Below are 22,661 nucleotides of genomic sequence, written 5' to 3' on the forward strand. Positions count from 1 at the left end.
ACCTATATGCATAATAAACCTAAACTAAACAATTATTTTTTTAACGATATTTAATAAATCAAATTGATATACAAATCTATAACTATTATTACAACAAAAATTAATCACAATATTATTTCATAAATTTTCAAACTAATCATTTCACACTCCGAAAAAGGCAGCAGTACTACAAAACAAGAATGGCTTTATTTTTATACCATTACTTGAAAAAGTTAAAATTGAGAACCATATCGCCGAACTTAAAAATTCGCAATATCATATTAATTAAATTTGATTCCAATAAAAGAAACCAGCGCTTAGATTATATCGAGATTCTATATACGAGTGACTCATAATTTATAGATAGTAGATACAGAAATACGAAGGAAAACCACAACTTCCATGTTTGTTCATAATGAAATTCTCTTCTTCCCATCGGTCTCGAATTGCTCATCAATCAAGTTTGGATTTCTCTCGGCAGAGTTGCTTTCGGCACCGCTTTCGCTTTTTGTAAATGTTGTTTCAGAATCTATTGACCAGGTTTGATACCTCTGGGCCATTATATCATATTAAATTAAATTCTCAAGGAACGAGGCGGGAACATCGTATGACCATTCCTCCGGACTTGAAGCGAAAATTCAAACTGCTTCATAAAATATCCTTTCACCTCTCCAACCCTGTTTGATTGCAAGCACTTTTTCTTATTTGTTCGCCGGGGTTGCGGAGAATTTTCTGTTCGAAGATAAAATACCGGGGGGCAAGGGTTTGCTGAACGGCAAATTAGCTACCGAGTAATTGTCATTACAGAGGTTTTCAAATCCCGCAAACCCTCGGCACAGCATGTCTGGAGGCATAGCTCGCGGTCGTCTTGCTGAGGAGCGAAAGGCCTGGCGAAAGAATCACCCCCATGTATGATTTCTGTTATTTTTACCCACTTCCTCTTTAAACCCCATTAAGTTTTTACTTTGTGGGTATCTGTTTCCAGGTCGATTTGTGTGTGTAGGGTTTGGTCTCATTTTGAATTGCATGTTATCTGTCTTTGTTTAGGGCTTGTTAAAAAAAATTGAATTTTTTAACTTCCGACCATGTGGTTGAAATAATTGCTATTTATTTTGATTTGGGTGTTAGACTGGTAATATTATTTCAAAGGGTAGCATTATATTCATAAGGGTTCATATATATATATATAGGTTTTTATGATGTATTTCTTCAAGGGTTTTGAAGATTTTCACGGGATAGAGTTTCATGATGTAAAGGGCAAGACGAGTTTAAGACGGCAAGCTATGCAAACTGTAGTTCAGTATCATTGCTATCAGTATGGAGTGTATTCATACCGACGGCTGGACCAGCTCTGCGCAGAAAGCGAGTAGAGTTTGCGTTTAAATCCTAAAATGGTATACTTTGTGTAAACTTTTCTGTCATTCTATTTTACAGGAGTTTGCCAGCTACCTTCAAAGAGCTAAAGAGGGGTGCCAAATATGTTTAATGTGTAGAGGATGTTGAGATTATGCAAGGGATTTGGCATTGAGAGGGTTTATAGTCTAGCGTTGGGATAACACAGTTCTGCAGGGTAAAAAAAATCATTTCAACTGCACCATGCAACAAACCCTAGGGATTTATAAAACGATATTTAACACAAACTATAATTTTTGAAATGTGGCTGCCGGGTGATTTTGTGTTGCCTGAGACCAAAGGAAAACGACGAAGTGTGTTGTGATAGAAAATGACTTACTATTTGATGTGTTCAAGTACAAATTCTCAATTCATAGCAGATTCCTCAAAAAACAAGGACAGGCGAGCATGTTGGCTTTAATAGAAGGAACCTTCCCTTTGTTGTGTTCAGGTTTTTGTACTGCAGAATTCCCAGTTCTTAATAGTAGATACGGCCAATTAACAAGGATGGTCAAATAATTCAAAATTATATGTGATCCTCTCACCTGGTGAGCATATTAGTCTATGCATTGATGGTTCTATTATCGTTCATAAGAAGTACGCTTGAGTGGTCAACACTATCCTTTTATGTGATTCATCATGATATGTAACAAGGTTTCCTGTTAATTTGACTTTAATGTAGTTGATAAAAATTTGTTGACTAGGTAGTGTTGTTGTTCAAGACTCATCTCACAATTGCCTTGATATCGAAAGGTTGTAAAATAAAGTTGGTGTAATGGTAATTAATGATGAAAGCAATACTATGCTTCAAATAGATTTTGTCCATTTGATTGATTTAATAATGGTAATGGACTTACAAAGATGAGCTATGTGGCCTTGCATGACATTGCGTTCTTCACATAGTTGCACTGATCTACTTCCTTCCTAAACTTTTGTTTTTTGCAATGTTGTGAACATCGGCATAGAGATAAAATCAGCGAGGGTCCTTAAAACCAAAAAATCGTAAAAATCGAGAAAAAATCGACGAACATCGACAAAATTAAGATACCATAAAAATATTTTTAAAAATCGGCAAACATCGGCTAGGCCAAAAAATTGTGATTTTGAGATAAAATTGGGATGTTATTGAGATGTTTGTAACACTGGTTTTTTGGTTTGTTCTTGATTATTTATGATTTGCACTTGCCTACAAATAATAGTTCCAAACAAATTAGAGGATAGATATTTTTTTGGTTTGTGTATTACTTGTAGGAGTGATTCTTTTCTCTTGGCTTTCAGGCCCCTTGAAATTGTGTTTAATTGTATTAATATCTTATATATTGATTAACCTAAGTTACATTGAAATGCATCTAAGAACATATGTGTATATAGAGCATAATGGATATGTAATATTTCATAAAAGTTAGATATTGTATAGTGGTGAAACGACAAACATCTATCTAAGATGTGGTAATGTCTATGCATGCAAGGATATTGGATATTATATTTAGAAGCATTCGTGGCCTTTATAACAATATAATTAGCAAACTCAGAAAAATTTGATACCATTCGAATAGAGTTGCATCGAAAATTGAATATAAACTTAGATTGTTAACCTAGGTAGCAATGGTGCATGGTCATGGGTAATGGTATTCAGTCTCCCCATTGAGCTGGCTTGTTTAATGGCTACTTAGGTTAAAGATTTGAGTTTATTTTCAATCTCTAGTTTTGTCCATTGAGCCGACTTTTTATTGGCTTCTTATGTTAGAGATCTAAGTTTATTTTCAATCCCCAATTTTGTCATGCATCTTAGTTGCATTATACATCCGTGTGGTACAAACTTACAAAGGTGGTGAAAATTTGCAAAAAAAAACGTCTTGCTCTTTCATAAGGCATAAAAAATTAATTTGTCTGATAGATTTAGAAAAGTAGTTATAATTTGGATAAAACTAAATAAAAAGCCTAGTATTGGTAGTTGTGCCATTAAATCAAAACAATCTACTATCTTTAATGGAGAGAACTCTAATTGGACATTAACTTCAAGTGAATTCACTTATTTTGATGATTGCCATTTGTTTGCGTCACACACTGATGAATAAAGTTCAAAACAGTATAAGCATTGTATATCTTGCTTGTTTGATGAAGTAGGTATAAAGGAATTGCATTATGTCTTTGCCTCCACCTCTTTAAAATTAAGAAGTGCTACTTTATTCATGAAATTAAGATATTTTCACCTCCCCCATTTTCAAGGCCATTTTGGGAATTGTGATCATTAAATTGATGCACATTTTTAATGTTTTATAAATACTTGTTTAACCTTATCATTCAATGTTTATTTGATTCTAGGTTATGGGGTTGGTGTGATTGCTTATGGCAATATGCTTTTGAAATTGTCTCAATCATTAGCAATTGTTGTTCACTTTTATTTTTAGATTTATAATTATTTACCCTTTTTGGTTTGCTATTCATTATTTTGTAATTGTTTTTAATAGTTTCAGTATTTGGTATTTCAAAAAGTTAGAAATCAAGATAGAAATCAAGATACACAGTTAACTGGCCGTTTGGCTCTTTGTCAATTTTAGAGAATAAGACATTTGATGGTCTTTTTTTATGACGAATCTGGTTTTTTTGGGTCTATCTAGAGAGCAATAAAATAATAGATACAAACCCTAAATGCTTGTGGCGTAGAGCAAGAGCATTGCTAGCTTAAGTAGAAGAGAAATTGCTCTAAAAAGAAATTGAAAGTGAGCAAATCATTAAAAGCAATACATAGCATTTTTAGCAAATAAGCCATTTCCTTGAATTATCTTTAGCAAAAGATCCTTCTTGCAAGCAAATAACTTCTTTAGATAATAGGTTTGCCTTGTATTTGAATTCCTTTTATATGTGGGCGAAAGAAACTTCTTCAAAATGATTTTTATCTCCATTGATCTAGCAATCATGGGACCTAGGGTTAGGTTTAGAATTTGGCTTTTGTCATTTGCCCAATCCATTAAATGTGGATTTCCCTAGTACTATTTATGGTCAAATAGTAAATGGCTGATGGATTCATTACACTTCTTGCATAGAATACACTAGCATGGACCTTTTGTACCTATTTTCCTATTAATCCCACTTTAGAAGTTTATTCCTGAGAAATAAACACAAAAAATGTGCGTTTTTAAATGGCACTTAAATTTTCAAATGAGCTTATATCACCAACCCACATGCTCCACTCCCATTGAAGTGCTTGAAACTTCATATCTTGCCTTTGGAGTATTTTATCCATTGGCTAGATGCCCCCCCTCGCGCCCCCGCCATCCTCACCTCACCAACTAGCTACATCCTCACCAACCATACACAACATATTAGCCTTTGTCCATGCTTGCCTCCAAATGATAGTTGAATTTGAATTTGCCACCTGGTTGAGAACACAACAATGATTTCTACAAAAACTTCTAATCAATCCTTTAGATAAGTCATAATACATATTGCCCCAACACGCAACCCATGGGTCAATTGACTCAACCCCAATTTCGACCCTTGACCTTTTTTTCCAACTTTTCAGACAAGGCCATTACATACAAGAAAAAATCTAGTACTATTTCCTTCCAAATAATAGAAAGTATTCTCCATTTTTTTTATAAAGTTTGAACCTACTATTCCACTAATTCAATAATACATTTTAGATGAATAACCCTGACTCAAAATCCTTTTCATCCAAGTACCTCCACACAAATTTAACGACACTAAAGACATTAAATTTTTTATACCCTAGCCACCTTGATCCTTTGGTAAAGCAATCTTTTTACATCTTCCCATATAATTCATCTCTTCACGATATGTCCAGACCAAAGTAGCTTAACTAAAAAGATAAATATTTTTTACACCCTAGACTCTTTGGTCCTTTTGTAAAACAATATTTTGCTATGTAACTTGTGCAATACCTTGCTTCTCCATGTCTAAACCAAAGAAATTTGAAGCTTCATTGACTAATTTTGTCAAAGACACCTTTTGGTATAAAAACTAGTAACATCTAGTATATAGGAATTTCCTCAATAACAAGGACAAAGCTTCTTTTCCATTTTTGAAATGAGCCATTGCCAATCGTTCTCTCCACAATCATTTGTCTTTAATAGAAAATCTAATTGTTTAGCCCCATTCTCAAAGTATATTTGCTGACAAGGAAAGCGCTGAATAAAAAGTGAATTCTCTTTTACTAAATCCAAGAAAGAAAAAGAAGACTTTTGAGCATTGATCATCATACTTGTAGCCTTACAGCAAGGATCAAGAATATCCTTGAGCTTCATCACATCTATCTTGGAACCTTTACAGAAGAGCAGGATGTTGTCCAAGAATAGGTGTGACACAAAAAATATGTTACCTCTATTTTTGATCCCTCTAAATTGGGCACTCTATTGTTTTTAGAAGGTCTTTACTGAGACCTTCAACCACAATGAGAAACAAAAGGGAAGGCACATGGAAACGTTGTCTAAGGCCCTTTTCCATGTCTAAACACCTTTGATCTAGATTCATTGAATAACAGTGCAAAAGATGCTCAAAACACAACTCACAAGTCATTACCCATTTCACCAAATGTAGATTGAACCTCAAATGAAGCAACATCATCCTTGAAAAGAGCTAGATTACCCGAATGTAAGTTTTTGAGAGAATTTGATAAACATGGCAAACAATTTTTCCAATAGCATCATGAATTTGCCTACTAGAAATAAAACCAAACCAATCATTAGATTTTTCTTTTGGAAGAAATTTCTTAACCCTCATAGCAAACACTTTTGAGATAATTTTATAAATGTAATTGCATAATAATATAATCATGTACTGATCAATGGACTTTGGGTTATTGACTTTTGGAATAATTGCAATGAAAGTAGAATTGAAAGTTGCTAACATTGTGCTTGAAATCCTACATTCATTTAAACACTCAATAAGTCTTCTTCCATATATTCATAGAATCTCGAGAAGTTTCTCTTTATTATTTTCTTCCAACAACCTTTGATTTCATCATTTACAAACCTGGACAAAAGGTGGTCCATCCTAACCACCTTTGGAATAGTCACCCGTTTCTCTTCATTGTAAATATTTTGAAAGCGATCTACCTCAAAATGAGCTGAAGTCATTGAAAGGCATGGCCATGGCCATTGAATGATTCAGTCTAAGCCTTTGTCAAATTGTATTAACATTCTTACGATGGTAGTCATTTTTTTCCATAGGAAAAAGTTGTAATTTTCATTCTTTAGAGAAAGATACAAAATTACATATTGAATTGGCACCCTAGGTGTGTTGTTGTATGTTCACCAAGTTTAAGAACCTGTGATCGTAATCCATCTAGAGATGATTATGATGATAGTCATACTTATTAAATATCTTAATAATATAGCCCTTTTTAAAGCCTCTTTATTGGCCTACACTTCTTTTCTTCTTTGAATACTTATTAGAAAATTTGCCAAATTAGATGGATACATTTCCTCTTACTGTTCTCCCACATCCAAAAGAACTTGTATCCCTCAATATTTTTCTATAAACCCCTCTTGGTGAGACTTGCTCACTTCTTTTAGATTTCAAATAAGTTGAAGAGTCATTGATTTGGAGGAGCATCATCAAATCTACTCAATCCTTTATAATCAACTCTACCTGCTCCTTAACCCCCAACTATTTTGAAAGGACTCGGGGGATTTTTAACCTCTAGTAATTTCTAAAACAGAGGCAAATGTTTAGAATCTCCACTGTCGCCTATCCACTGCCTAATTTGATACAAATCTAAAACAAAAGTGGCAATCACTAGAAAATAATACTCTTTCAACCCTAGCTTGCATATTTTTCTAGGTTGGTTGAATTTTAATTGGAATCATGAAGCACCAAGTCATCCAATTTCTTAATAGAACACTCAGAAAGAACTTGAACATTTGTAGATTCCACATAACCCCTCCCTCCCTCCCCCTAACAAAAAAAAAAACGAGTTCGATAAGAATATAAATCTACAATGATTACAAGCCTTTGCTTCAGGAAAATCCTAGCAAAATATCCAAGAACATTACATGTTTAGCATATGGGTTGTGAGTATGTTCAAAATTGTAGTATCTTTCTCATTCTCTCGAGCATATAGCACAATTTTGAGACCTAAGGAAAAAGAGAAAGTGTCAGTACACTTGAATAAGTTTTTCATCCAAGCTGAAGTCAAACTCCTCCTATGGCACAAGGAATCAACATAACAAAAATCCCAATCCACAAATGGCCTTTCCAACCCCATATATCTTTGGTTGCCTATAACAGACTTTGCACTTTTCCCTCTCCTTGTACCATGAGTATTGAGGACTTCCTTCTTTTTAAGAGCTACATTTCTGTATTAAACAAAGTGGCAACTGTTGCATTTCCTAAAGGACTTGATATCGTATTATAGGGGTTTTGGCCTAATTACTAGTATTTAGTATGACCTATTAGTAAAAGGCATTTTAAGTCATTGATGCTCTAGGGGAGTGACTCTAGCTTATTGTCATATTCTTATGTTTTGTTGCCATTATATTTCAACGTCTTTTGTTTGTTGTTATGTTATTATGCCTCACTTTTGTTGAAGATGATGACTTTTCATATGTTTATGCTCATTTTAGATTGTTATTCTTCTTTTCCTTTTTGTTGCAACATTTCAACTTGTTTCATAACTAAGTCAAAGAATTACTTTTTACAGGGTTTTGTTGCAAGGCCCGAGACTCAGCAAGATGGTTCCCTTAACTTAATGGTGTGGCAATGCATCCTTCCAGGAAAACTTGGGGTGAGTACTATACATTTTAGTGATACAAAGTTAGAATTATAAATGAGTTGCTTAATTGTAAGGTTGTATTGGTTAAGTGTCTAGTATATCAATGACTTGTCGTGTCCAGTTAAGTGCTTACTGTAGTGGTTATGTTGCTTTATTTCCCAAGTTGTGATATGTTCTTAGAGTTTGGTGCAGTTTATTATTGTTACTCTTTGAAAGTGTATCTAGTGCTTAGGGCCTTCTCTTGGATGATGGTCAAACATTAAATTAAATTTTGTAGGATGTAAAGAAAAGATGGGCACTGATATATATGCATTAAGATATAAATAAAATATGGGAACTAATATATATGCATCTTAAATATATGCAAGCGAAGTACAGTGAAATAGGAATTGACATTGATGCTATTAAAAAGAAAAGTAATCCCTTGGATTTAAGGCATTTTATGTAAGCAATACATGCAAAATGAGCATAACATCAAATTACATATGATCATTGATTTTTTTTTTGAAGAAAAAAATCATTGTATTGGTATTTTAAGAAGAAATTAAATATGCATAAGTTGGATTCTATGCCTTGAAGCCAACCACCCGACACTTATAAGAGACTACTGCTACTTGCAACACTTCCTTATAGTGCATCTTAGAACAACCCTTTTGAGCAATTAAAACATTTCAACCAAATGAATATGACAAGTCAAAACCTTACAATTCATTCTATAGGTTGTATACAAGTCCTTTATAAAAGGAAACAAGCATGGTATCCATCAATAAAGAACTTTTTGTACTTCTACTCTACGGGGGGTTATCTCTGAACTCTTGTTGAATCAACGTACCCTCTTGAACATTAAAGCTTCTTTTTGAAAGAGTATTTGCTTTATGGTTGAGTTCCATGTAAACATGAGTACATAAAATATCTTCAAAATCACTTCCCTGTACCTAAAGTCTATTCATTATAGGCCTTAAGTCTAGATTATGAGCCTAAGGTTTTGCCATTTAACTAGTCAATTATAAGCTTAGAATCATCAATCTTATTAATGTTAGTGTTTTAATCATCTTATTATTGATGTTACTATATAATCATCTTAATTTTTGTTGGCAACACAAGGCTTTTACTAATTTACAATGAAATACATTTATAGGCTATTCATATAAGGCAATTGCAAATTTCATCTTCCTAACTTTGTTCTTGACAAAGTTGAGTTATTTTCCATGGATAAAGGTTATATAGTTCTTTAGAGTTGAAGAAAATTACATTTTGCAAATGCTTTGAAGTATTGTTGGAGAGAGTCTTAATATTGGTTTATCTATATCTTTGAAAAAAAAGATAAATAATAATATGGCCCTATCTGGATCACTAGCTTGTCACAGAAAATGGGTTGTCATAGCCTGCTTGTCACATAGAATTTTACAAAAGAATGAATCTTAGAGAAAAATAGAATATATTCCTTGACACATCAACACAACATAAAATATATAACTGTCTATTGAAGCCACAATGTTGATTAACTTTATTGTGTTGGTAACATCAAGTTAAACTTTGACAAACTTGAGTTGAGTGGGGAATTGACAAGTTGAGTAATTATCATTATCGAATTTTAAGGTCATGGCCAAGCCAAACACCAAATTGGTGTATGAGACCCCCTTGTTTGTGGGACAAAGGATCCACCTCCGCGCAATGATTTGACTGCTAAGTCTATGAAGGCATACATACTCTACCCCCCTCTGGTTTTGAACATGTGACCTCTTAGGAGGAAACACATGCTCTTAACCATTGAGCCCACTCAAGAAATGACTTGAGTGGGGATACATTGATGTAAATTTATTATTATTGAATCTAATTAGTACTATGACACAAGTAGTAGATATTGAAGTCTTAAATAGTAATTTGAAATTACTCAAACTCAAAAATAGTAAATAGTGACAAGTCAAAGACTCAACCTAAGGGTTAGTATATAGAGTCAAGACTCAAAATTGAAAATTAACAATGAGCAATAAACATTGAAAATAAAACAAGCAACAACGAGTGTATTTGAACGAAAGGCAAATAAAAATGAAAGTGAGGTAGGGTTTATATCTATATATGTATGTGTACATACATACATATGTATGCATTTATTTTTGTTTTTAAGCCTCATAGGAAAAACATTGGCAGGGAATGCCTAGATATCCCCTCTTATGGGGGGATGCCCAAAAGCACCCTTTTTTGGGGTAACACTCTTAAGTCCCCCATTTGTGGAAAAGTGGGTTGTGGGGGGAATGCTTCCTAGGCATTGTCTTGTCTTGAGAGCATGCTTGGTCATTGGGTTTAATGAATTTCAACTTTCAAGTTTAAATTTATCAAACTAAGCTATTTTGAATGAAGTTCTTTAAGTTCACCATTAAATATGCATATCATGTTAAAGCTAGTCGAGTTATGGTTCTTCATAGGTTAAAAGTTAAAAATAAAAAAGTAACTAGCATATTCAATCTTTCTTGACATTGCGTTCTTCCTCCATCAAGCTCTCATGAATTTGATTGTAATCATTTCTCCTATGTGTTGAGAAATCTAGGGGGCACCAGTGTAGGTGATTTCTCTACTTTGATAATTGCTTGTGATGTATTTTTACTTTACTAGATTAACTTCTTTCCTTTATTATTATTAGTGCTCTCTATCATCAAATAATTACCAAATCATAAAGAATAATGAGAGAATAGGACACAAGATATAGGCGATCAACCAGGGCCAAAACCTCCCCAATTGAGAGGAAAACCCATCAGAATGCTTCTCTTCTTATAGAACTTCAGTTGACAAATTCGAAGACCTATGATCCTTGACCAAGAGCCTCTATGGTTAAAAGTCAGCCTTCCTTCGACCATCCAACAACTTCGACCCCAACAACAAATTTTGCAGCTTCAACATTGATGCAACTTCGACCTAATAGCTTCACAACTTCGATCTAGAGGCATCTTCGCAAATTCGACCTTGCAACTTCACAACTTTGACCTTGCAGCTTCACAACTTCGATGTAGCTTTAGAATTTCATCTAGCCCAACAATTGTAGAAACCCTAACAAAAGAGAGAGAGATAGAGGCCTAAAAACTTAAATCTTGATCTTCTTCTTCTTCTTCTTCATTCTTTTCCAGTTTCTATCTTGAGGAGATCAAACTTGAGTGAGTCTCCAAATGTGGTCAAATTCCTTCTTATTTATAGGCTTGTGTGGGTTACAAATTGCTATCCTGAGCTCGACTTGCCCCTTCATGTATGTTGATTTGATATTTTGTACCATGGCAAGGTCTTGGACGGTCTTTTGACTCTATTTTGACTCAATAAATTTTTCTTTACAATATGTAACATGCCCAAATGGGTCTTCAATACATGACAATGACTCAATTATATTTATGACAAACCTAGAAGCACTCAATGGGTGCTTGATTAAAAAATAAATTTCCCTTCACCATGAAACCCATACCTCAAGAATACAAATATTGAATTTATTTTTTTTCTTTCCATTAAATACATAAAATCACAATTACATATGCCATTATGAAGACTGAACCTAGTTACATATTTCAACACTTCAGACACAATGCCATGCCAACCCTTTCAAATCTCCACCCCCCTAAACTTGACGTCTAGTTATAATGTACAGGGTCTAAGGTTTTATTGCGGTTTACATGGGTGAAAGTGGCCAACAACAATAGCAACATAAATAGTTGGAGTTGTGAAGGCTAATAATCTGACACAATGGCTACATGGGTGACCAAATGAAGTTAGAGGCTCTAGGGTTTAAACCACTTGGAATTAAAATTTTTGTTTGCAATTAAATTTCCAAAAATTAAACCATTTTAGTGACTTTACCTTCCTTTTTGTTGGGTGGGGATTATAATGTCCTACATACGAGCTTGTCTTCAACATGTATTTATATGAAATTTTTAAAAATTCACAAATTAAAAATTTTAATATGTGTGTTGAACATGGAAAAAGCCCGTAGATTTGAAATATAATATAATATAAATATAACATATTAAATTTTTGAGCAAGTGGACAAGTTCATTTCTATTTATCATTCTCAAGAATTATTAAATGAGTATATTGAAATTTATTATTTTTAATTTTGAAATTTTAAAGTTTCTCAACTTCAATTTGAATTTTATTATCAAAATTTTCATTATTGATTTTTTTTATCAAACTTCAATGTCCTCGAATTCAAACACAAACTAGAAATAGGTCACTTGGAGAGCATGGGAAATAAGGTATGCATGCCCCCCACCTTGGGGTATGCGTCCAATTTTTTTTTTTTTTTTTTTTTTTGTTATTTAACCAAATGAAGGAAACATTAGATAATGGCTTTACGTTTCCTTGTTGTCTACAACAATCTTGTATGATCCAAGCATTGCCTAAGAGGGTCCTGTCCAAGATAGGGGGATGTGCACAAGTAGTTGTATTACATTTGAAATTGTGCCAACAATGTGTCGGCAATGAAACATTTAAGTAAGACATGCCCTATTATTTATTCTTTTGACATCAAAGCTAAGTTATCGGAAATGCCTAAAGAATTTGCCGGAAACGCAGATCCCCGTTTTTGATACGGTAACAGATATGATTCTTGTTCGAAACATTGTAAAAACGCTTTTGTGCTGTTTCAAAAAATCAGAAACTTTAGATTTGGAATTGGATACGCTTCCAAGGGATTTAATTTTTTTTGGATCCGTTTCCATGAAAATTGTGATTGGAATCCACCCTTAAAATGTAAAAAAAAGGTGAAAAATTGTATAGCCATAAATAATAAAAATGAAGAAATCAGATTTGCAAATAAACTCACTATAAACACAGTTTCATAACGTCTCTTCTAAATCTTTAGAAACGATGACACTCCATATATTTATCAAGGATTCTTACTAAGAATAAGATAGATGTTAAAAAATGCAAACAAAAGGGTTTGATGAATGTCTTCATAAAGAGATTTATTTGAGCGATTAATTTTCAGTTTGGTTAAGGTTTTGTTAATTGTCACTGATTTTGCTCTTGATTTCATAAATCCCTTCAATATAACAAATCTTCTCTAGCCAATCTTTTGCCTGCATATAGTCAAGAGACCACACTGATGTTGAGAAGATTGAAATGTTCAAATAGGTCTTGATGGAATATCCCAATGATCCCATGTGCCCTTTAATTGCCATGCAAGGAAGATAGATATCATTTGCCATGCATGAGATGTTCTTTGAAGGAGTTGGATCCGAAAGCACAAAGGTTGTAGCATATCTGATTACATTACTAATGATGATGATAATATGTTGAATGTTATAATAATCACTAATGATGATGACAATGTTTACGTTGAATTGATGATGATGATCATGCAGTTTTAGATATAGATTCTAGATTCTAAAAGATGAATGGTATATATATATATATATATGCATGTCATTTCCTCGTCGTATAGTATCCTGATTTTTTGAAAATTTGTCATATCCATTTCAAACCCCGTATCCGTATCCTTTTTAGTGCAACTTAGCATCAAAGAGATAACATATTGGAGATGTTTACTTAATTGAAACTTGATTTAATTGCCAATCTCTGATGGGGAGCCAACCAATCCATATTTTTGTATGTAAATAGGCATTATGCCTTTAACAAGTTTAATGTCTCATTTAAAATTGATCCCATAGGGTTGCTTTTTCCCTCATTTCTTATTTAGGCATGTAGTAAGATTGATCTCAAGCATTAGTCTATTGTATAAGTTCTTGGTGTCACGACTGGAATTTCCATTACACAAGCTTCTAGTCACTTGAATTTGACCTCGAGTCTTGAATACACATTTGTAGCAACAACTTCCCAAGTATCATTGTACATAATTTTTGAAGGATTATCTTTTTGGCCTCACTTAGTCTTTGAGCATGATGGAGATATTTTGTTGTGCCATATATGTTGGTCTTTATTCCAAGAATATCCACAATAGAAGAAACCTTATTATGCAGGCCATTGTTGATTGTTACTAAGGCAAGTTCTTGATGGGACAAAAATATCATAATGGGCATGGAAGCAATTGCTATCGGATTTCTAAAACCTTCAAAATCCTATCAAAGAAAAGTTGTAATTGATTGCCAAAAGTAGGAAGTTTCTTTGGTATCACCGATCATGAGATCTTGAAGGTTCGCCATTGTAATGATGTCACAAAGATTGCATGGCCTTCTAATATAGGAAAACATGTAGGGTTGGTAGAACACGATGCTTTACAAAAACTTTGCAGTGGTGAATTACGAGGCATTGGCTTGATCCTCCGCTTGCTTGCATAGATTGCCCCTCAAAATGTAATTTTTGCAAATATCCCAAGCCTCTAGGGTTCATCTTTTAAATGGCCTACTAAATTACTTGAAAAAATCCTTTGCAATAAAATTTCTTGTTGATTTTTGCTTGCCTATGTGAGGAATTGACACGTTGAGTAATAGATAACTTGATAACAACATTTTGTTAAGTATTGTAATTTTATTTGTTAATTCAAGATCTTGATCATTTCGTATTTGAATATTTTTGTTATGAATTAAAAATTTACATAACTAAGATATATATATATATATATATATATATATAAAATTAACTAACTTGTCATAAAATAAAATTAATTAATTAATTGTTTGAATACTTACCCATGAATGGACACAGGACCGAGGGGATGTGTCTTATGGGTTTGTGGCTAGTCAACTCCTATTTAAGGAGCACCGCTACAACTGTGTAAATTATCCATTCATAATTTTAATAAAACATTTAATATTCGCCTAAGTCATATAATGTCTCGATATTCTTAAGATCCAAGAACAAAGCGTACAAAATTATTTACAGTAGTGGTATCAAAGCCACCCATTTTTGGCTAGCACCACACCCCTTGTGGGCCGTTGGCCTTACGAACCCTCCACATTCATCGAGTCATCACTGTTCACTGCAGACCTCGTCATCTATCCGCGTTGTGTCTCGCTTGCACACGTTCACCGCATCACAATCTTGCTCTCGTGCACCCCTATACTCGTCCCTTTCTGCATCCTCCTTTGTCTGTCGCTCGACCAACCTCCATCTTCTGTTTGCGCCCATCTGTGGCCTGTCTTCTTGTCATGCCGCTGTTGGAGAACCCCGCTCAAACTTATGCATACCACCATAACACTCAACAAATGTGACCACAACATCTGATACAACGCGAGGTATTTGTAAACAATTGTTCGAGTCAACTTGGATGGGTCAAGTAAAACGACAAATGACTATATCAGGTTATATGTTAAACATTTAAATTAAATATATATTTCATATAATTTAAAAAATATTTAATTTATTATTATTATTATTAAAAATTGGGTTCGCTAGGAAGAAAAAGAACAAAATGGGTCATGATGATAATTCAAAAAAATTCAAGAAGAACTTGACATGCAGCGAAAACGCCTTGACAATGTCGAAAGGAAGCAAGATGATTTTGGGAAGACTCAAAACGACATGGCACAAAATATCCGAGCTATAAAAGACATGGTGAGCCAGTCTAATAAAGAAGCGAATCCACCCTGGGCTACTCAAAGTCCTTGAACCACAGAAGGAGAAAATTCTCTAGATATAATGAGCTTTGGATGCACGAAAGTTGCAAATTCCGCAAATACACTTTGAAGGAAGCTAATACTATACCAAATCTTCCGAAAGGAACCATCTTAAAATCAAAATTGAATTACCTAAGTATGATGGTAAGAACTATAAAGGCACCGTCGTATGGGTATAAGATGGACACCATTTTTTTTTAGCGAACCCACCACTCGGCGAGCAAGAAAGGGTCATAATTGCATCCAATTACCTAGAAGCATAAGCACACGATTTGTTTTTGTGGTGGTTGTCTAAATGTACAGGTTGCTCGTTCAATTGGCAAAACTTTAAAAATGCCCGACTAAAAAGGTTTCATGACGAGGAGGAGGATGATGTCTAAGAGAGATTAGTTCATCTAAAACAAAAAGGATTAGTGAGTGAATACACTCACGAATGGGAAGTGTTGGCAATAAGGCAAAGAGGATTTTTAGATGAGGAGCTATTAAAAATGTATTGTTGGGGCCTTAAAGATTACACTCGAGAGGAATTAAAATTACATAAACCCAAAACCATTGAGGATGCCAGACACAACTATAATTACCGAACAAAAATATAAACTCCACAAGACACCATATGCCAATAACGAGAAAATATGTAGCTACTCCAAGGGGAAGTCAAGAAAATCATTGTCGGAGAACACTAGCAAGTATGTTCCACCACCAATGAGCAATGAGGGGAAACAAAAATCTAATGTTGAAAGAAAAAAGGATGGCAAATGTTGGAAATGCAGAGACAAGTATTATGCAGGACACAAATGCATAATGCAAAAACTTTACAATTGCGAAGCAAAACAAGAAGAAGAATCTTTAGAAGACTGCTCTGATGAGGAGAATAATGAAGAAAATGAAAACCCTAGTCCAGACTCGAAAGAGGATATGCCACGAATTTCTCTGGTAGCCATCACAGGGATAGCTCAACTGCAAACACTAAAGCTTAAAGGTCACGTCAAGAAGCAAAACGTTATCATTCTAATAGACTCAAGGAGTAGGCACAACTTCATAGATGTCAATGTTGGGAAAAGACTTAACATTTTTGCCTACCCCGTAGCAGATTTAAAAGTTATGGTAGCAGATGGGAAACGAATAGATGGAGTAGGCAAATGCCATAAAGTTAAATTGCAACTAAGCGAATACGAAATGGAGTCTAGTTTTTAGACAATCCCCTTAGGAGGAGTAGACATTGTCTTAGGGATACAATGGTTACAAACACTAGGCACGTATTTAACTAATCACCAAAAGCAGTTCATTAAATTTAAATGGGATGGAAGGAAGTATAAGCTGTTTGGGTTCCAAGTTCCACCCACTCAAGTTATCTCTGCTCAACAGATGAAAAAACTTATCTGCAAGCGAGCCCCAACATTTGTCACACAATGTCAGCGATTGGAGTTTTTATCGGTAGAAGGGACTCACTAGCCTTCAAAAATCTCATCCTTGATCCAAAAATACGAGAAGGATTTTCAAGATCTACGAATGAAATTAACCCTTGAAAGGCAAATTGAACACATTATCGAAGTCAAACCAGACTCGACACTAGTAAATGTTAAACCATATCGTTATCCTCATCAACACAAGACATAAATAGAATGATTAATACAAGACTTGTTGAAGCATGCAATCATTACAAAAAGTAGAAGTCCATACACTGCACCCGTAGTATTGGTCAGGAAAAAGGATGGGTATTTCCGTTTGTGTATAGATTACAAAGGGTTAAACAAAATCACTATCAAACATAAATTTCCAATTCTGTTCATTGATGAAATACTAGATGACCTAAACAGTGCAAAATGCTTCTCAAAGTTAGATCTAAGATCAGGGTACTACCAAATACGGGTAAGACTAGAAGATGTCAAAAAGACAACGTTCAAAACTCACGAAGGGCATTATGAGTTTAAAGTTATATGCCATTTGGATTAACAAATGCGCCAACCACCTTCCAAGCAACCATGAATGAATTTTTTCACCCATATGTGCGGAAGTTTGTATTAGTTTTCTTCGATGATATTCTTGTTTACAGTAAGACATGGAAAGAACATCTCAAGCATTTGGAAGAAGTATTACATGTATTGGAGTAGAATCAGTTCTACACCAAGTTATCAAAGTGTACCTTTAGGCAAAAGGAAGTTGAATACCTAGGACATGTTATATCTAGGGAAGGAGTCAAAGTGGACCCCAACAAAATCAAGGCAATCAAAGAATGGCCCAAATCCAAGAACGTATCCAAGCTAAGAGGATTTCTAGGGCTAACCAGGTATTATAGAAGATTTATAAAAAACTATGCGCATTTGACAATGCCCTTGACCAATTTGTTAAAGAAAAATGCTTTTCAGTGGAATGACCAAGCATACAAGTGTTTCGAGAATCTAAAGAAAGTAATGTCAACCACACTAGTGCTAACTCATGACTTCTCTAAACTATTTGTAGTCGAATGTGATGCTTCAGGATTTGGAATTGGAGCCGTATTAATGCAAAACAACCACCCTATAGCATTTTAAAGTAGGAAACTTAATAAACGAGAAGGCTTAAAATCAACATACCGAAAGGAGATGATCACTGTCATACATGCTTTTTAACGGAGTGGCGCCAATACTTGCTTGGAAGTAAATTTTCAATCCGAACTAACCACAACAATCTTCAATTTTTACTTCAACAAAAGACACTATCAACATAACAACAAAAGTGGATGGAGAAGCTGGCAGCTTTCGACTTAGAAATATTTCATAAGAAAGGAAAGGAGAATGTTGTAGCTGATGCACTCTCACGTAAGGATGACGACAATACAACTTGTGTTGCCATGATAATTGTTCCGGAATGGTTGGACGAAATACGAGCCGAGTATGCCAAGGATGAAAGTTGTGATTCTATGATTAAGAATATCAATTAATACACCAATTTTGAGTGGAAGAATGAAATAATGTGTTGCAAAGGTAGAATTTACCTAACATGAACATCCAAATCTAAGTTGAAAATTCTAAAAGAATCTCACAATTCCCCTGCAGTTGGACATGTCAGGTTCTACAAGGCTTACTACAACATTCGACAATCATTCTATTGGAAGGGCACGAGCAAGGAAATTCAGAAATATGTTGTAGAGTGTGATATTTGTCAAAGGAATAAGAGTGAAAATATCCCAACCCTGGGTTTGTTACACCCACTACACATTCCCAAACAAAAATGGGAAAAGATTTCGATGGACTTCATAGAAGGACTACCTTTGTTTGACGGTAAGGACAAGATTTTTGTTGTAGTTGATAAACTCACTAAATATGCCCATTTTATGGCCATCAGAAAATCTGACACAACTAAGCAAATTACGAATATGTTTTGTAAAAACATCTACAAATTGCATTGGTTTCTGAAAGTCATAGTATGTGATAGAGACGCAAGGTTCAAGGGTAATTTTTGAAAGGACTTCTGCCACCAGACAGGAATATCCCTCAACATGAGTTCAGCTAATCATCCCGAGACAGATGGTCAAACTGAGGTCATGAATTTGTGATTGGAAACATATCTTTGTTGCTTTGTCACTGATGAACAAAATAAGTGGACTCAGTGGCTACCCCTGGCGGAGTGGTGGTATAACACCACCTAACATATGTCGGCTAAAATGACACCTTTCCAAGCTCTCTATGGTTATGAACCACCTAATTGGAAGGATTTTGCACTACTCGATTCTAGGGTTCCAGCAGTAAAAAAATCACTTAGAAGAAAACCAAAGAATCATTAACTTATTAAAAGTGAATTTAACGATGGCACACAATAGAATGAAATAATAGGCTGATAAACATCGCACTGAAAGGGAGTTTGAAGAAGGAGATTGGGTCTTTGTTAGACTTCAACCCTATAAGCAGTTGTCATTGAAACAACAAGGAAAGAATAAACTATCACCTAAATATTATGGTCCATATCAAATAATAAAAAAAATAAGTAGCATGGCTTATGGACTGAAATTATTGACAACTGTTGAATCTACAACACCTTTCATGTATCAAATCTGAAGAGAGTATTAGGGTAAAACCAAGTAGCTCAAATAGAAATACCGAAGACCGATGAAGAAGGAAGAATCGTCCTAGAACCAAAAGGTATACTCGCTACTTGAGAGAAGGTACTACGGTCCAAGACAATAAAGGAGTACCTCATCAAATGGAAGAAACTACCAGAGGAAGATTCGTCCTGGGAATTAGAAGTTAGAACGTTTCTTTCAGCAACACCCGACATTACCCATGCTTTGAGGACAAAGCATTTTTAAGGGGAAGGCAATGTTATATATATATATATATATATATATAACTAACCAATCATTAAATAAATTTAATTAATTAATGGATTGAATACTTAGTAATGAATGGACAGAGGTCCCAAGGGACATGTCTTATGGGGTTCGTGGCTAGTCAACTCATATATGAGGAGCATCGCCACAACAGTGTAAATCATCCATTCATATTTTTAATAAAACATTTAGTATTTGCATAAGTCATATTATGTATCGAGTTTCTTAAGATCCAAGAATAGAGCGTACAAAATTATTTACAACAAAATTTTTGTACTTATTTGTTGGTAATCTCCATTGCTTTGAGGATAAATGTAAATAACTGCCAAAGGAAATACCCAAAGACTTAATATCATCTTACTTGATTATATATATATATATATATATATAACTAACCAATCATTAAATAAATTTAATTAATTAATGGATTGAATACTTAGTAATGAATGGACAGAGGTCCCAAGGGACATGTCTTATGGGGTTCGTGGCTAGTCAACTCCTATTTGAGGAGCATCGCCACAACAGTGTAAATCATCCATTCATATTTTTAATAAAACATTTAGTATTTGCATAAGTCATATTATGTATCGAGTTTCTTAAGATCCAAGAATAGAGCGTACAAAATTATTTACAACAAAATTTTTGTACTTATTTGTTGGTAATCTCCATTGCTTTGAGGATAAATATAAATAACTGCCAAAGGAAATACCCAAAGACTTAATATCATCTTACTTGATTGTATTAATGGCTTATTCTTTTTCATCTAACTAGGTGGTTTTGTTAAGCATCTTTTCCCATGACTTTGTTATGGTTTGAACTATAAAAGGGTTTTGAGCAATGATGGTGAGATCCTTGAGATCCTTAATTCCTCTATTTTTTAATATTTACATTTATTATCCTTTTTTATCTTGCACTCACATTTCTTACACATAGCTTATACTTGTTGGGTTTTCTATTAATTGGATTTACGAGGGACAAGGTTTTACACCTCTTGAAGTTTTTGCGATCAATTTGAATATTGCTCATATTTTGGTTAATTTTTATTTGGTCATCTTATCTTATTAACATAAAAGATAAGGTTGAGGTCTCGACAAAGGATGAGCAACTGTTAACATAGGTGTAGAGATCATTTGCATGTCTCTTATGCATTAGGGAACATTCATTTTACAATGTGATTTTTTCAATAATAATTGTTGTAGGGTGTTTAAAAATGGGTTCAAGAGGTGTGTGTTATTTACTCGTTGTAGGTTAGAGCTGCATTTTTTATTTTGTCTATGCGTGGGTTTTATTATTTGCAAACTTTCTTTGTAAATTACGTTCCTCTGATGTAGAGATTTTGTTTTTGTTGTTACTGTTTTGTACTTTTCCCACATCCCCCTTGTTCTCTTGGTGTTTTCTTTTCTTAGTGGATTGCTTCTTAATGCTCAAACATGGGGAAATAAGTTTTTTGAATAATGTCTTCTTGATTTGTGTTTGCTAGGGTACAATATATTTTTCTTTGCTTCTAAAAGATTGCACAATTTTTCTTTGAAACTAGAATGCCTTTGATAAGTTGGATAAGAGTTTTTCTAGGTGGATTTTTGGGGTTTTGCCTTGATCTTTTGCATATTTCATATTCCTCAACTGACCAATTTAGATTACAATTGCTGTTGATATTTGAAGTTGGATAAGAGTACAAATTGCCAAAGAATCTAGGTGATCCTTTTTTTTATACAAAGCTTAGTTTGACTTGTTTCCATTGAATTGTTGTGACTATTTCGAACTTACATGAAATCGCGGCTTGGAAATTTACTATCAATTGACACTAGGGCTATTTATTTACTATCTACATTAGGGGATCCTCTAGTCTCATGGTTAATTGGGTTTTGCTTTAACCTTGATATTAGATATTCTTGTATACATGCAATTTTATTCAAGAGTTTTTCCACCCCTTCATCCAATGATGTAACTTCTAAGTAAGATAACATTCCAAGGTTTCTTCATTCTTAGTGCTTTTCCCCATATTACATGATGGTTTTAGTAGGATTTCAGCAAAGTATAGGTTCAAGCAATCAAAGTTCTCTTTTGTGTGTATTTTGTAGTTTTCTTTGCATTGAATCATTTACCTTTTCCTCTTGATTGTTGAGATTTTTAAGAAATGCGTAACCTCTCAAACATAGTTTGAGGTGGTTAGCAATAAGAGAGGGTAGTATTATTAATAAATTTTGTTAATTGAAGTTAGTGATGGAAGGGCCCTACTAAATTTAATAGTGCATTAAATTTGGCAGAGGAACCCACAATTGAAGCTTAAGGCGCAGTTGGGCTTTCTCTTAGTTTTGACTTAGGAAAATTCTCTAATTTTCTAATAATAAAAAATAGTAAATCAAACTAAACCATTCATGGAGATTTATTGTTTGACTTGAGACTAAGGAGCCAGTTTGACTTGAGTTCAAGCAGTTAGTTCGACTTGAGTTCAAGGAGCCAATTCACTCAATTTGAAGAACTAGTTTGATTCTATAAATAGTGAGGGCACAATGCCACAAACTTCATCAATCATGTGATTATGCACTAGAGTAATTTGTGTCCGTGAGATCAACAAGGAGTTTCCAAATTAGTGTGTGAGGGTAGAGAGAGCTGCCAACTAGCCTCAAGAGATTTTCTATAGCTAGAGCGCCTCACTTCAGGGCCAAGTTGGCTTGCGCAAGAGGCAGCCTTA

At 34.2% G+C, this 22,661-nt stretch overlaps 1 protein-coding gene across 1 annotated transcript in view; it reads left to right on the forward strand.

The window, feature by feature from the left end:
• Positions 1-353: 353 nt before the first annotated feature.
• The window catches only part of LOC149257330 (SUMO-conjugating enzyme SCE1-like), a 58,084-nt gene continuing 35,776 nt past the window's right edge, over positions 354-22,661 (forward strand). Inside the window, exons 1-2 of the mRNA XM_089414023.1 lie at positions 354-888; positions 8,036-8,119. Of these exons, the coding sequence (XP_089270149.1) occupies positions 820-888; positions 8,036-8,119 (153 nt within the window). The 5' untranslated portion in view covers positions 354-819. The remainder of the gene's footprint in view (positions 889-8,035; positions 8,120-22,661) is intronic.

This window comes from Pinus tabuliformis, chromosome 6 (assembly GCF_031772625.1).
Source record: "Pinus tabuliformis cultivar Carrire ecotype Pingquan chromosome 6, CPIR1, whole genome shotgun sequence".
Taxonomy (NCBI): domain Eukaryota; kingdom Viridiplantae; phylum Streptophyta; class Pinopsida; order Pinales; family Pinaceae; genus Pinus; species Pinus tabuliformis.